Source organism: Octopus bimaculoides, chromosome 3, assembly GCF_046866305.1.
Source record: "Octopus bimaculoides isolate indiv1 chromosome 3, ASM4686630v1, whole genome shotgun sequence".
In the NCBI taxonomy this organism is placed as follows: domain Eukaryota; kingdom Metazoa; phylum Mollusca; class Cephalopoda; order Octopoda; family Octopodidae; genus Octopus; species Octopus bimaculoides.
Window position 1 is genome coordinate 121,706,581 of NC_142930.1, and position 16,829 is coordinate 121,723,409.

At 38.3% G+C, this 16,829-nt stretch overlaps 1 protein-coding gene across 2 annotated transcripts in view; it reads left to right on the top strand.

The window, feature by feature from the left end:
* LOC149136671 (caprin-2-like) overlaps positions 1 to 16,829 on the top strand; it is a 133,202-nt gene that overhangs the window by 72,480 nt on the left and 43,893 nt on the right. For both annotated transcript variants that reach the window (XM_089349529.1, XM_089349528.1), the window contains exon 2: positions 6,944 to 7,262. In XM_089349529.1, the coding sequence (XP_089205655.1) occupies positions 6,974 to 7,262 (289 nt within the window). In that variant the 5' untranslated portion in view covers positions 6,944 to 6,973. The remainder of the gene's footprint in view (positions 1 to 6,943; positions 7,263 to 16,829) is intronic.

The following is a 16,829-nucleotide window of genomic DNA, read 5'->3' on the forward strand; positions in this document are numbered from 1 at the left end:
GAAGTATTCTTGTTTATAAAGCGTCTTATCATCAATGATTTGGTTGATATGATTTGCATAAGGCTTCTTTTCTTTCGTGGTTTCTGGAATTCTCTGGTTATTTGAGCTTTTCTTTCTCTCTCTTTTATATGAGACTCCTCCTGTAAAAATTTAGCCAGTCTTACTCTGTTATGGTGAAGATTAGTTTTGTCAAATACCGTTGTAGTACTTTTAAACATTAGATAACAAAGACCGCTGTTATTTGGGTTCTGGTCTCCGTGGACAGAATTTCCTATACGACCTTATTATACTTAGCTATTCCTCCGTGCAGCTGCTAGCTTGTATATGTAGCTTGAGCAAGGATTCTAATTACTCGTTCTTTCTTTTACTCTTTTACTTGTTTCAGTCATTTGACTGCGGCCATGCACCGCCTTTAGTCGAGTAAATAAACCCCAGGACTTATTCTTTGTAAGCCTAGTACTTATTCTATCGGACTTTTTTGCCGAACCGCTATGTTACGGGGACGTAAACACACCAGTATCGGTTGTCAAGCGATGTTGGGGAACAAACACAGACACGCAAACACACACACATATATATATATATATACACACATATATACGACGGGCTTCTTTCAGTTTCCGTCTACCAAATCCACTCACAAGGCTTTGGTCGGCCCGAAGCTATAGTTGAAGACACTTGCCCAAGGTACCACGCAGTGGGACTGAACACGGAACCATGTGATTTGTAAGCAAGTTACTTACCACACAGCCGTGCAGAAACGTTAGCACGCCGGAAAATTTCTTAACGGCATTTTGTCCTTGTGAGTGAATGTGGTAGAAAGAAACTGTGTGTGTGTGTGTGGAAGCCCGTCTGATATACAAAGCGAGCTGGCAGAAACGTTAGCACGTCGCGCAAAATGCTTAGCGACATTTCGTTCGTCCTTACGTTCTGAATTCAAATTCTGCCGCCGTCGACTTTGCCTTTGATCCAAAGCGGTGAGCTATTATTAATCCTATAATATAAGGCGGTAAGCTGGCAGAATCATTAGCACGCCGGGCAAAATGCTTCGCGGTATTTCATCAGTCTTTATTTTCTGAGTTCATATCCCGCCCAGGTAGACTTTACCTTTCATTTTTTTCGGGATCAATGAAATAAGTGCCAGCTGAGCACTAGGGTCAATGTTATCAACTAGACCCCTTTCTTAAAGAATTTCAAGCCTTGTGCCTTTGGAAGAGATGATGATTATTAGTTATTTAATGAAAACTCTCAGCTTTTTTTTTTTTTTGCTGGTTATGATGGAAAGTGTCAGCTGTCCACAGCCAGCAGATTATGGTGACACTTGTTTACTGGCCATGCTTCAAGAACTCTGCGAAGAATTCTTGCAGTTCCAAACAATGCTGATTTTCGTACGTGTTCTATCTTTACATTTGTACCAGTCTTTTTGAACCAAGTTGGTAGGTGAGTTCTGATACTTCCAAGTGCGCCAATTCCTATTGGTATCACTTCTACTCTCCCCATTGATCAAGTAGTAGTAGTAGTAGTAGTAGTAGTAGTAGTAGTAGTGGTTGTGGTGGCCGTGGTGGTAGCCACGGAGGCGGTTCTTGATAACGTGCGAGTCAGTCTGCTTTTGTATTTGTATTATAAAATGCATTTTTGAGAAATTTGGAAAGAAAATACTTAGAGACATTGCATCAAGAATAGAATTCGAGCGAAGAAAAGATGTATTTTTGCTTCGAACATGAAAGATAATATCGTCTGTTTTAAAAGTGTTTGCCTAAATCAATAAACAATTACATCAGATACATTACATTAGATTAGCACGAAATGTTCCTGTTATAGAAAGCAACAATAACAAAAACAACGGTAACACTGCTGTTCATTTACAAGAGCAGAGACCAAATAGAACTTTGGTAATGATAAGACAAAACCAGCATTAAAACCAATGAAAGCACTAACGGTTACTTTTGGCAAAGCTGCAGTTGTAATAATGGTAACAACAATCAAAATTTTACCAACAGACATAGAAACAACACATTCTTTTAGTTGAAATAGCTAAGTAGTTTAAATAGTTATCTACGTCTGATGTTGAGATAGATTTGTGAGAGTTTCAACGTCTTTAGATAAATGTAGCAGGTTTGCTTAGGAAAAATGTTTGCAGGGGAGAAAAACACAAACGAGATAGTTATTGGTTTTTGCTCTTGGGTGTATTTACAGACAAGAAAATAAATCATTTGAATTCGTATGAATATTGCTCCTCACAGTATGAATGTTAATGCTGGGTTGTGAACTATATATCATGTCTCTATCTGTTCAGTTATATAAAATTTATATCATGTCTTCTCACCATGGTGAGAAGATATGATATAAATTGATGGAGAATTATGAATGGAATGTATATATGAGGAAAATGTCAAGAGTTGAAAATTCTGGTATTGTGCTAGCTTTCAAGAAGGAGTATGGGATTTTGTGATGTTGTACACTTAAGGTTTTCGTTGAAGGAAATATTGCATTCAGAAAGATTTTCTTGGGGGGGGGGGGGCAGAGCTGTTCTGAGATTTACATTTCAACTACTATGATCTACAAAAATAATCAGGCGCATGGTTGTTGCGTGGTAAGAAGTTAGCTGCCTAACCACATGGTTCCGGTTTCAGTCCCGCTGTATGACACTTTGCGCAGATGTCTTCTACTATAGCTTCGGACCGACCAAACCTTTGTGAGTTGACTTGGTGGATGGAACTGAAAGAAGTCCATCATGTGTGTGTGTGTGTGTGTTTGTGTGTGTGTGTGTATGTGTTTGTGTGTGTGTGTGTGTGTGTGTGCGTGTGTGTGTGCGTGTGTCTTTGAGTCTGTGTTTGTCCCTCACTACCGCTGGACAACCGGTGCTGGTTTGCTTATGTCCCCGTACTATAGCGGTTCCGCAAAAAGAGGCCGATAGAGTAAGTACCAGGCTTGAAAAAAGTAAGTATTGGGGTCGATTCGTTCAACTAAAATTCTTTAAGGCGGTGCTCCACTATGGCCGCAGCCTAATGACTGAAACAAGTAAAAGATAAAAGAGAATCCAGGTATGGTTGCCATAATAGTGCTACATTGAGAGTTCTATGGGGGCAACGAAGTGTTCTTCATATGCAAAAAAATATCAAATTTTGACGAACGCTCCCCCACCTTCGCTACTCCCTCCAGTTTGTTATTGTTGTGAAAGATTACTTACCTGGTCTTGGACACATTCGAGATAAAGACACACGAAGACTATTGTTCAGGACATTTCGCTGGAAGTACATAGATGGTAATTGTTTTCATTGATAATTAGAGAAAAAATGGTGTCGAGCTGGCAGAATCGTTAGCACACCAGGCGAAATGTTTAGCGATATTTCGTCTGCTGCTACATTCTGAGTTCAAATTCCGCCGAGGTCGACTTTGCCTTTCATCCTTTCGGGGTCGAATAAATTAAGTACCAGTTGCGTACTAAGGCCGATGTAATCGACTGACCCCCCTCACCTCCAAATTTCAGGCCTTGTGCATAAAGTAAAAAGGATTAATAATTAGAGAAAGGCGGTGAGCTGGCAGAAACGTTAGCACGCCGGGTGAAATGCTTAGTGGTATTTCGTTTGCCGCTACTTTCTGAGTTCAAATTCCGCCGAGGTCGACTTTGCCTTTCATCCTTTCGGGGTCGATTAAATAAGTACCAGTTACGCACTGGGGTCGATATAATCGACTTAATCCGTTTGTCTGTCCTTGTTTGTCCCCTCTGTGTGTAGCCCCTTGTGGGCAGTAAAGAAATAAGAATCGTTAGTGAGTCGGACAAAATACTTTGCAACATTTTTTTCGCGGCTCGTTCTGGCTTCGAATTCCACTGACGTCGACTTCGTTTTTCATCTTTTTCGGGATCGATAAAATAAAAACCAGTTGAGAAATGGGATGAGAATGGGGGCCCATGTGACCGATTATCACTCCCAACCAAGCAAAAAAAAAAAAAAAAAAATTCACGTCTTGTGCCCATAGTAGAGAATACTAATAAATAGTTAGAGAGACGGCGACGAGTTAGTGGATCGGACAAACTGTTTAACGGCATTTTCTTCGCGCTCTTTACGTTCTGTGTTCAAATTTTGCTGAGGTCGGCTTTACTTTTTATCCTTTCAAGGTGCCATAAAATAAATATCAGTTGAACACGTGGGTCAATGTTATTGACCTACCCACCTCCCCTGAAGTTGTAGGCATTGTGTCAAAATTTGAAACCATTAACAGTTAGGGAGATATCGTGTAGGCTTTTCTTTTCTTTTTTAATTTTAATACAGTAATCCCTCGCCATATCAGGGTTCACCTATTGTGATTTATTATTTAAGCTTCCGTCTATTCCTCTGTGGTGCTGTTTTGCATTTATAATAAAATAAACATATACAAATTATAAAAATGATTTCAAAAAATATACAGTACAGTATTGTTTCTGCTTCGCGGATTTTCACCTATCGCAGGGTGTTTGAGAACATAACACCCACGATAGCCGAGTGATTATTGTAGATCTCATTTTAATTTAAATTTGAGCAATCAAATTAGGAGGAGGAGTGGCTGTGTGGTAAGTAGCTTGCTTACCAACCACATGGGTTCATTCCCATTGCGTGGCACCTTGGGTAAGTGTCTTCTACTATAGCCTCGGGCCGACCAAAGCCTTGTGAGTGGATTTGGTAGACGGAAACTGAAAGAAGCCCCTCGTATATATGTATATATATATGTATGTGTGTGTCTGTGTTTGTCCCCCCCAACATCGCTTGACAACCGATTGTGGTGTGTTTACGTCCCCGTAACTTAGCAGTTCGGCAAAAATGACCGATAGAATAAGTACTAGGCTTACAAAGAATAAGTCCTGGGGTCGATTTGCTCGACTAAAGGCGGTGCTCCAGCATGTCCGCAGTCAAATGACTGAAACAAATAAAAGAGTAAAGACTAACCACTGGCGTATTCAATACCATTCACTGTCATAAACTTTGGGGTGAGAGAGAGAGAGAGAGACAGACAGACGGAGAGAGATATAAAGAGTGGTTTTTCTTTGATGTAAAGGACATAAATTATATTTAGTGAGTAATTTTTTCAGGCTTATACTACACGTCCGAAAAGAAATGCATTGAACACGAATTTCTGGCTAACTAGTTGATAACAGATCTGCTAAAAGTAAGTAAAAGGAATTCCGTTTAAGAGGAGCGCCGAATTGATAAAGAACTCGTTAGCTATATTTGCGTTTATAATACTGCAATATAATCTTCGTACATTAGAACAGAAACTGCTTCTTTTCTATTTTTCCTGTTGCAGACGATCGAATCGTAAGGCCAACACTAAAAATTCTGTCTTCCCATAGCATAACACTGAAAGAAAATCAATATGGTGGAAATCATATTTGTCTCTCCAAGCTATTCGTACTTACTCTACATAGTTATTGTATACACACTCTCTTCAGGATATGAGGCATTTTGGCACAGCAGTTTGGCGCTGCTTATTTGGCGTCGCTGATTCGTCACTGACGTATTTGAGATCAGATGTTCCACTGTTTCAATGTTTTATTCGTTCTCTCCCTTCCTTTTACATTGTCTATCTGTCTGGCTGGCTGGCTGGCTGTTCTGTCTGTCTCTGTTTAGGTGTGACAACATATTTCCCTTTACGTGTATGAAGAGAGGGAGTGTGGTTATGTTAATCGTGTTCAATTACTAAATTGCAAAACCTCTCTCTCCCACTCTCTCTTTCTGCATGTGTATTTTTCTGCACACGCGCGAGTGAGTGCGTATGTATGCGTATATGTGTGTACTTGCGTGCTTATCTGCATCGCAAAAACTCACCGTGACCAACACAGGTTGAATGTCTAGTTAGTCATGCCAAATAATCAACCGCTAAACAGCAGCACCAAATCGTCTCATTCCGTCTCTCCAAGCTATACATACGTACGAATATTGTAAGCTAGCAAAATATCTGTTGAATTTACTGTGTTACCACTGCTTGAAGTGATGTGCTATTCTTAAACTTCGGTACATATTTCAGCGAAATCGAACGGGATATTTGACAAATAATGTGTCACAAAATAGTGACTGTGACCTCTAGGCTAATTACTGTTGAATTAGCGCTAAAAATGCGTTATCGTTGTTGGTAGTGCTTAGCTCTAATCTCTCTTTTATTGAGAAGACTTATGACCAAAGTTGTTCTAGTGGTAACAATCCCATTTTTTTTTTGTATATCTAGGGCTACAATTTCGAATAGATGTTTATTGTTTTAAGGCCGTATGGTAAGATTTAAAGGAGGTGTGCTTGCTAGTTCTTGCATATTAAAAGTCTTGGATATGACTTTGAATTGCATCGGGTAGTGAGGGCTTGGCATGGAAGTTCCAGGTTTTTGAGGGGAGTGGAACCACCGCTTAGCCACTACTATTCCCAGGTCTACTTTGACCCAGAGTAGTAGCACTTGTTAGGGTCCCAGCCATGGGTTAAATAGCATGTGATCACACGAGCCAAGATACGTTGAAATCATGGGATGTAGTAAGGTGGATGTGAACTAATTTGGCAAAGAATCAATGGCGAAATCACTAGATGCTGAGCAGTTGAACAGGCAACAAACTGTCAATGGCCAGGATCAACCGATTCAGTTAGTGAATTACTGCTATCATCTGCTGTCGTGGCGTGCACAGGCGAGATATTTGGTGAAAGACCAATGTGACTAAAACCCAAGTGAGACATTCATGCCTCATCGCTTGATCGAGACATCTGGCGTGGAAGGGTTACATTGGCCAGACTAATCGCCCTATCTGGATGAATAGATGGACGGATGGACGGATGGACGGATAGAGCTGACCGAAAGATTAACTAGTGGTTCTCATATAGGCTTGATCACTATGTTACTTGTCCTATATATGGTACTCTATTTCTTTGATCATTTGCGTGAATAACCAATTCTAATGTTCTTTTTCCTTTCTTTCTATATATTCCAGAGTTTGAAATTCAAGAAAGAACTACCAACCATGAGGTATAAACAACAAATCATCATTGTCTTAACTGCTCTTTTTATGGTATACACTGCTGTTGCTAGACGAAGCGATACTCGTGCACGAAGCAGAGGTGCAGGTGCTATACGTAAACCTCGAGATGGACCTATAGAGGAAGGCATGTGCGACCTTGAGCTGTCTTGCCGCGGAGAAGCAACTGTACCAATAAAGCTGCCGATAAGGGGACCACGTGGACCGGCTGGACTTGATGGCGAGAAAGGAGAACCTGGTACGGCTGGGGTACCCGGACTTCCTGGTGTTCCTGGTATGTAGAATATTTATTGTCAATGTATATAGATATGTGCATTAACTCCCCCACGTACAAGTATATTCACAGATTCAGAAATAAAATGATGCGTACATTTATACATAAAACCATGCATACACACATTCAAACGTACATATGTGTAATGGATGTATGACAAGAAGATTGCTTCCCAACCACATGGCTCGGTCTTTGAGCTAATGTCTTCTACTATAGGCCCGGGTTGATCAGAGTCTCGAATGGACTTGGCTGACTGAAACTGAAAGAAGATCCTCGTATGTGCATATATGTATGTGTGTGCTTGTGTGTGTATGTGTGTGTATGTGTGTGTGTGTGTGTGTGTGTGCGCGTGTGTGTGTGTTTACTCCCTCACCGCTTGGCAACCGGTGTTGGCTTCTTTGCGTCCCCGTAACTTACCGGTTAGGCCAAAGAAACTGATAGCCTAAGTACCAGACTTAAGAAAAACTAAGGAATTGGGGTCGACTAAGCCCTTCAGTATGCTGCCTAGCATCGCCCCTGCATCGCCCCAGTCTGATGACTGAAACAAACAAAAGAGAAAAGATAAATGTCCCCGACCTCTTTATCGATCCTACACGGCTGATAACAGAAATGGAGGAAAAATACAATGATTCGTAGAGTAATAGGAAATTTTGCTCTAAGCATTTTTGCCGAATGAAAATTCGCCGCGAGAAATTACATCTTAAATGACCTCATCACGTTTTTTTTTTTAATGTTTTACGTTAAATAAAGATTTACTTATTTAATACTTTTATAAAACATGTTATCATTCTTTTCTTTTTTATTTAAAAAAATGCTGATATCAGACTTTTTGTCGAATTTATCCTGGAGAATTTTCTTGTTCAGTGAAATTTCTTACGGCAGATTCTCTTATACAGTGAAATTTCTTACGGCAAATTTTCTTATTCAGTGAAATTTCTTACGGAAAATTTTCCAGATACTGATTCATAGTTTGCACTCAGAAAATGAAACCTGACCCGAAAGTTAAGAACAGAGTAAACTTCACTAAAGATTCCCAGAAGTTAGGAGTTAATATTAGAGGTGATAAAGGTTTTTCGTATGCAAACCGGCAAGGTTCGCTCTGAACACTCTAATTTTTTCACAGTACCGGCTGCCTCAGATACTCGGCGAAGATCACTCTCGGTAGAACCGTGCGAGCTGAGACAACCAGAAGTTGGCGGAGTAAATTTAAGTGTTATTCGTAAATAACACTGTATAACACGGTTTTTGCCCTTGAGTACCAACTGTTATGTCTTACTCTTAGAAAGTATGAAAAATCGTTAATATTTCCAGCAAACTTCGCTTTTGTTACATTTATTCAAACCTCAAAGAATGCCTCTCAACACATGGCTATGATGCTCCCCCACTACTCCTGCTCATCATCAGAGATGCACATATTGTCAGCCACTAAGGGACATGCTCAAGCGGTTAGGGTCAAACAACTGGCAAACAAATCTGTGACATTGAGCAGAATATTTGTTATAACGATGTTTCTGCTTCTACAACTCAGTACTGAATCTATCTGAAATGTAATGGAAAATAGGTTACTTTAAAAATATTGATCTCCAGGTCGCAAAAGCAAAGTTTAAAGGGCGGAGTGGCATAATTTTTAGATAGAAGCAACTAGTATATAACACTTGCTGACCAAAAACAAAAAAATAAAATAAAAATGTTGTTACACAGTGTAATTAATAGAGACAGAAGCAGTATCAATACCAGAAGAGTAATTTATATTTCCAGCTAAACATGGAGGTCGTGTTTAGAACACAGAATACTGCATTACTTACCTTGAGACAGTCTCTGATATGGACTTGTGGTGCATAAAATCACTCGTACATATATTGATGACAGACGAGAACGGTCTGCTATGGCCGCCGGAAATGTCAAGTCACATGATTTCGTTCTGTTTTGAGCTCTTTCAGTAACAGATATCCGGTCGCGTCGTAACAACTGAATCTCCCGTCAACGATATATAGAATATTAGTATCTATTCTGGTACTGATGTCGCGTGGAGGCGCAATGGCCCAGTGGTCATAGGATCGCGGTTTCGATTCCCAGACTGGGCGTTGTGAGTGTTTATTGAACTAAAGCTCCACAAGGCTCCGGCAGGGGATGGTGGCGAACCCTGCTGTACTCTTTCACCACAACTTTCTCTCACTCTTACTTCCTGTTTCTGTTGTGCCTGTAATTCAAAGGGTCAGCCTTGTCACACTGTGTCACGCTGAATATCCCCGAGAACTACGTTAAGGGTACACGTGTCTGTGGAGTGCTCAGCCACTTGCACGTTAATTTCACGTGCAGGCTGTTCCGTTGATAGGATCGACTGGAACCCTCGACGTCGTAAGCGACGGAGTGCCAACACACACACTGATGTCGCAAATAACCAGTGAGCTTATTAAAAAAACATAGTTTATAGCAACAGAATCAATATAAATACTAAAACGTAACCTTTATTTCCAACATAATGTGGAAATTGTATTACAACACACAATACTGCGTTATTTACCTTGAGTGAACCTCTCCTATGGACTCATGGTGCAGAGGTAAATTTGGTCGTTATTTCTAACAACCATCGAGACACACTCGTTGGCTAAGGCTTTGATATCTGCTACAACCCAGTTATTTTTAGTCTTCGAAATAAAACGACACAGACAATGATTTATGATGTTAAAAAATCATGTTCAGTGCTGACATTACCAATTATTTCTTTTGCTATCCTTGCACCAGACTCCATTCATATTTGGCTTTTCAATCGATATCCACATGCATCGCTCATTGCAGCAGAGTTATTTCTTATTTCAATCACAAACAATATATGAATAAAAGTATATTCGGATGGGTGAACGAATAAAGGAATTCACGAATGAATGAATGTTCTTTTTTATTGTGAACATTTAAGCGAAAATGTTTTGTATTTGCTGAAGAATAATATTTGTAGCATTTGATAATTTATTAATACAACCGGAAATTAAATATAAATTTAATTTAAAATGTTTGCATTTACCATTTACTTATTTATGTGTTTATTTCCTTATATGTTCCTTTGTATGTATATATATATATATATATATCAGTGTATGTGGGTTTTTTTGTCTGCGTTTGTAGGTATGTATGTACATGTGTACGTGTGTGTGTGTGTGTATTCGTGTGTGTGTGTGTTTGTGTATGCGTTTGTACGCTTGTGTATGTCTATACGTCTCTCTGTCTGTATGTGTATGTTCGTGTTCGTGTGTACATGTGTTTTTACGTGTGTCTATGTGTACGTGTATGTATATTTTTGTTCATGGGTATCTACCTTTACGTCTGTATTTTCACGTCTGCGGCTGTGTGTACGTCTGGATGTGTTTGTTCCCATACAGAATTACAGTCACTAGGTGTTTGTGTACACAATTTCTTGTCTCACCTGCGACGAGGTACATTATGTCTGTAATAAAGGATTTATAGATCACACTTCTGGCTTTCAACCAATTATTATCAAATAAACGTGACAGGCTCTTCAAACTGTTAGAAACAGCAACGAAATGTCACTTAAGTCACATAACACTGCCTTAAAAGAGGAAGAGATACATCGAATTACGTACCGTACGTCCTCATACATATATGAAAACAAGGGGTGACTGTGAATAATTTGTCTTTGGTCATTTGGTTGGTTAATCAGGGTTAAATGACTTCTTTACTTCAGTGCTTCTCAAGCTATTTGATGTGGCGTACCGGCAGTTTTTTTTTTCCCAATGCGTCAGAGACCAGTAATATTTCTTAAATATTAATTTATACCGGAAACAATATATATAATGAATATAATAAAAGTTGACAATTTTTAAAATCTTATATTTATTTTGTAAACAAATGATACAATATTACATAAGCATTTTATAAGCATTTTATAATGTTTCTTTTTTTTTCCCTGGAAACTCGCCGCGTACCGGCAGCTGATGTCTCGCGGACCGTCACCGGTCCGCAACCACCACTTTCAGTAGCACTGCTCTACTTCCAATATAACTTCATTAGCATTACTAACATTATCGCACTAATGAACACATATTTTATATATATATTCTTTTATTCTTTTATTTTTTTTACTTGTTTCAGTCATTTGACTGTGGCCATCCTGGAGCACCACCTTAAAGGGTTTATTTTTTTGAAGACGAAAAAAATCGACTTCGGGACTTATTCGTTGTAAGCCTAACTGCCGAACTGCTAAGTTACGGGGACGTAAACACATCAGCCTCCAGGTCTCAAGCGGTGGTAGGTGGGACAAACACACAAACACACACACACACACATGACGGGCTTCCGCTCACAAGCCTTCTGATGATTCGAGGCTACAGTAGAAGAAACTTGTCCAAGGTTTCACACAAAGGGGCTGAACCCAGAATCTTATAACTGGGAAGTAAGAAACTTAACCATACATAATGCTTGCGCCTATGTTTTAATGAGAGGTCACGGCGCATTCATCATAAACACTTTCGATTGAAAACTTGTTAACCAAAAGATATATTCGTAGAAAGACATATTAGTCGAAGAAAATTCGACAATATTCCATAATAGCAATTTTCAAATGAATGCAATGATGGAAACAGGACATTATTTTGACATTTTTTTCAGTGAATATTCAAAACAAAATTCGGCTCCTGTAGTCTGATGTTAATTTATATTTTTAAACCAATGAAGTAGATTTTTTTTTTTCGAATTGTCCAATTCTGACCTTTAAAAAACTTGGCTCACCATCGCCTGTTACTTTCTTTACATCATTTGTTTATTTCTGACCAATCGATGGTCAGCTGTTTTGACGTTCTTTCTACAAAAGAATTCAACTATCCTTGGGAGACTGTTTTATGTAATAAATGTAGACGAGATTATTTCGTTTCTAGATTTGTGTTGTTGCGGTAGATACTTGTGGGTCGGATACTGTCTCATTATTTGCTTGCATTGTTCGTTTATTCTCTAATCTTCTTTTCGAGATACATTTTCCGACATTATATTTATAATTGTGTGCGTATTCTTTTCGTTCTGGGTTCAAATTAGGCCGAGGTCGGCTTTGGCTTTCATCCTTTCATCCTGGGGTCGATGTAATTGACTATCCCCTCATATATTGCACACACACACACACACATATATTACACACGCTCACACATGCACACACATGCACGCACACACACACACACACACACGCACGAACACAAACACACGTGCGCTCTCACACGCACACACACATCAATTACGCTAGTGTTTTCAATTATAGCTTTGTGCAGACCAAAGTTTTGTGGGTAGATTTGGTAGACGGAAACTGAAGGAAGTTCATCTCAAGTGTGTAAGTGTGTAAGTGTGTGTGTGTGTGTGTGTGTGTGTGTGTGTGTGTGTGTGTGTGTGTGTGTGTGCGTGCATCATTGTGTCTGCCTTTATCCCCACCACCGCTTCGCAACCGGTGCTGGTGTGTTTACGTCCCCTTAACCAAACGGTTCGGCAAAAGAGACCGATAGAATAAGTACCTAGATTAAAGAAAGTAAGTAATTGGGAAGATTCATTCGACAAAAGAATCCTTTGACGCGGTGCCCCAGCATGGCTGTAGTCTAATGACTGATAAATGTAAAACAATATTATAATTACTATTATTGATTATTTGTATTTACGGGGATCTCAGCATTCCTGATTGTTATTGAAACGGCTGTAGAAGCAAAATAATTTTAAAAAATTTCAACGATATTAAAAATATCAAAAATAGTGTTTGTGTTCTATTTCTTCTAATATATATTGATAGAAAAGGTAAGACAGCAAAAGAAAGAAAGAGACCTCGATATTATGTAAATAAAGGAAATTATCTGTAAATAATATGTGACAATTATTCGGTAGCCATGATAAAGCTCCGAGTTTCGGATGTCGGGGCGGAAACCCACGCCGCCATCTCTTCAGTTATCTGGCCATCGAAAATATATATAGATGAAACAGAACACTCAATTAGTCTTGTACATATGAAAACTCTTACCATCTGCTTCACTTCCGGTTATTCAACCATCGGTGTTTTCAACATTACCTGAGATGAACCAACGCATATTTGTACATTACCAACGTTTCCTATTCTTTTTTCTTTACACGTTTCCTTCTATCACATTGTCTGTGACGTTGCATAAAAGCTGAACCTCCTTCGATCATACTGAAGAAAATCTGAAGCTGGGAAGGCCAGAGACATATCGACTCTCTCACCTTTCACCGGGCATCATTCAGCAGTACACAATGTACTCACTTTGTCTTCGGTATTGCTACTTTCAAATGATATACATATATATATATATATATATATATATATATATATATATATATATATATATATATATATATATATATATATATATATATATATATATATATATATATATATATATATATATATATACATACATACATACATACATACATACATATGTGTGTGTGTGTTTGTGTGTGTATATATACACACGCACATATATATACACATACATATATATGAATATACTTGTATATGTATTTCTCTCTCTCTCTCGCACTGTATACACACACACACACACACACACACACACACACACATATTTATTTATTTATGTGTTTCAGCCAAGTGGCTGCGGTCATGCTGGTGCACCACATATATATATATATATACATACATATACATAAATGCATTGATACAGTCATGCATACTAACATACTCACACACACACACATATTTTTTCATGTACAAACGAGAGAAAAACTAATGCATGTACAATATATATATATATATATGTGTGTGTGTGTGTGTGTGTGTGTGTGTGTGTGTGTGTGTGTGTATGTGTGTGCGTGTGTGTTTGCGTGTGCATGCAAGTATATGTAAACACATGCATGTATATCTATACATATATTCGTATGCAAACAACCACATGTCTGTATGTGTGTGTATGTGTGTGTTTTATATGCATGCTTTTATATGTGCATATCAATATACTGTATAGTGTATATGCATTTATGTAAGCAAGTATGTATGCATACTCGTATATCTGTCTGTCCGTATATACATACATATGTAGCTTTTGAAGTGATCAAGTCACTGTTTTACGTAATACCCTGAAATTTTTTTTGTGTTCTGTGTTTATTATTTTCCAAGTTAAGTTCAATAATCGATAAAGCATTACAATACTTCATTTAGTTGCACAAACATCCATTTTCAAATTGGAATGTTTCAGCTAAACATTTCATCTCTAAAGACAAATATATTTACTAGTCTATCGCCATTATTTTCTCTTGATAATAAAGATACAGAGAACAGTTAGGATGGGAGATAGATAGATAGATAGATAGATAGATAGATAGATAGATAGATAGATAGATAGATAGAGAGATAGAGAGATAGATAGATAGATAGATAGGTATATATATATATATATATATATATATATATATATATATATATAGATAGATAGATAGATAGATAGATAGATAGGTAGATAGATAAATATATATAGGTAGATAGATAGATAGATAGATAGATAGATAGATAGATAGATAGAGAAATAATTTGAGAGGCAGGGAGAAAGATGGAGAATATAAGCTTTTGCGGAAGGGGCTATAGAGAAGTAGGGCTATAGTACAGAGTAGAGATAATAATGTGTGCTATAGAGAAAAAGAGGAGAAAAAGGAGAGCGAGTGTGCATGAGCATTTGTGTGTGTGTGCGTGTGTGTGTTTGAGGGAGGAATGAAAGACTAGAAGTGGAGGAAATGCAAGGAGAAAGTGGAGGAAAGGGTTGTAACATTCAGAAGATAGAGAACACAGAAAGAAAAGGGTTATGGCCGTATGAGAGCTGCATGACTAGAGACAGTGTTATATACATGTATTATTATTATTATTATTATTATTATTATTATTATTATTATTATTATTACAATTATTATTATATGGAAACACACAGCTTATTTTGCTGGGTATGATGTAAAGTGTCAGCTGTCTACACCCAGCAGACTAAGGCGACACTTGTTTACTGGTTATGCTTCAAGAACCCTGAGAAGAATTCTTGCAGGCAATGCTGATTTTTGCAGGTGTTCTACCTTCACACTTGCACCAATCTTTTTCAGCCATGTTGGTAGGTGAATGCTAATACTTCCAAGAGCACCGATTTTTATTGGTATTACGTCTACTCTCTTCATTGACCACAACCTTCTTATTTCCCACTCCAAATTGTCATGGTTGTTTATTTAAATTTAAAAAAAAAATTTATTATTATTATTATTATTGAGTGAGAAACCAACGTATGCCATCAAAGTGACACTGGGGTACAAATATACGAAGCCCAGTATACTCATCATGACTACCCGTCTGATAAGGGTACACCAGGCACATGCATCACAACCACATGTGCGCGACATGGTGATCTCAAGATAAACAGCGCATGACCTTGCAGGTGGGGCCCAGTTAGAATTTTTTTCAGGTCGAGTAACCCATCCCGCTCAAATGGTTCTTGAATAAGGGTTGTTTAAGGGTGAATGTTGAATGAAACACCCATGTTTCAAGAGGTGAATTATTCAAAGTCCAAAGAATTCCTCTCAACACATGGCCATGATGCTCCCCCATACTTCTGCTCGTGATCAGAGATGAGCATATCATTAGCCACCAAGGGACATGCTCAGCTGGTTAAGGCCAAATAACTGACAAGCAATTCTGTAGTATTGAGCAGAATATTTGCTATAGCCTAGCCCATCTTTTATACCAAGACGAAACAATGTACATGATAACACTTCCAATCAGTTCAGATCAGAAGTCATGAGAGTCACTGCCTGGTACTGCAAATATTATTATTATTATTATTATTATTATTATTATTATTATTATTATCATTATTATTCAAAAACAGTTTGATTCGGCTCTCTGCATCTTAAAGCTTCGCAGGCTTCTAACAGAAATCTGGCTCGGCCAGGCTATATATATATATATATATATATATATATATATATATATATAGGGAGAAAGAGAGAGAGAGGGAGGCAAAAAGAATTAGTGAAAGATACCTATGTTACGTTCCTTGCTAGCAAACAGGAGTAATATGAGAATCAGAAAGGGAGTGGAATAGTCGGAGAAAAAGAGGTGGGCGGTTGACACTAGCAAACAAGACATGTATGTAAAGAGAGATGGAAACAAGTAGTGTGTGAGGGAGGGAGTGAGAGAGAAAGAGAGAGTGAAAGAGAGAAAGAGAGAGTGAAATAGAGAAAGAGAGAGTGAAAGAGAGAAAGAGAGAGTGAAAGAGAGAAAGAGAGAGTGAAAGAGAGAAAGAGAGAGAGAGAGAGAAAAAGGTGGAGGAAGAATGAGTGATACATACAGACATGTTGAGAGAGAGAGAGAGAGAGAGAGAGAGAGAGAAAGAGAGAGAGAGAGAAAGAGAGAGAGAGAGAACTAAACACGAAAAGAGAAAGGTGAGATCTTAAGAATAAAAGAGACAGAAGAATGAATTAACGAACGGTAGGTAGACGTGAAGAGAAGTCTGTAGGTGTGTGTGTCTGTATGTATGATAAATACGTATTTCTGTTGGTGTTGTATACCTTAATGTTTTT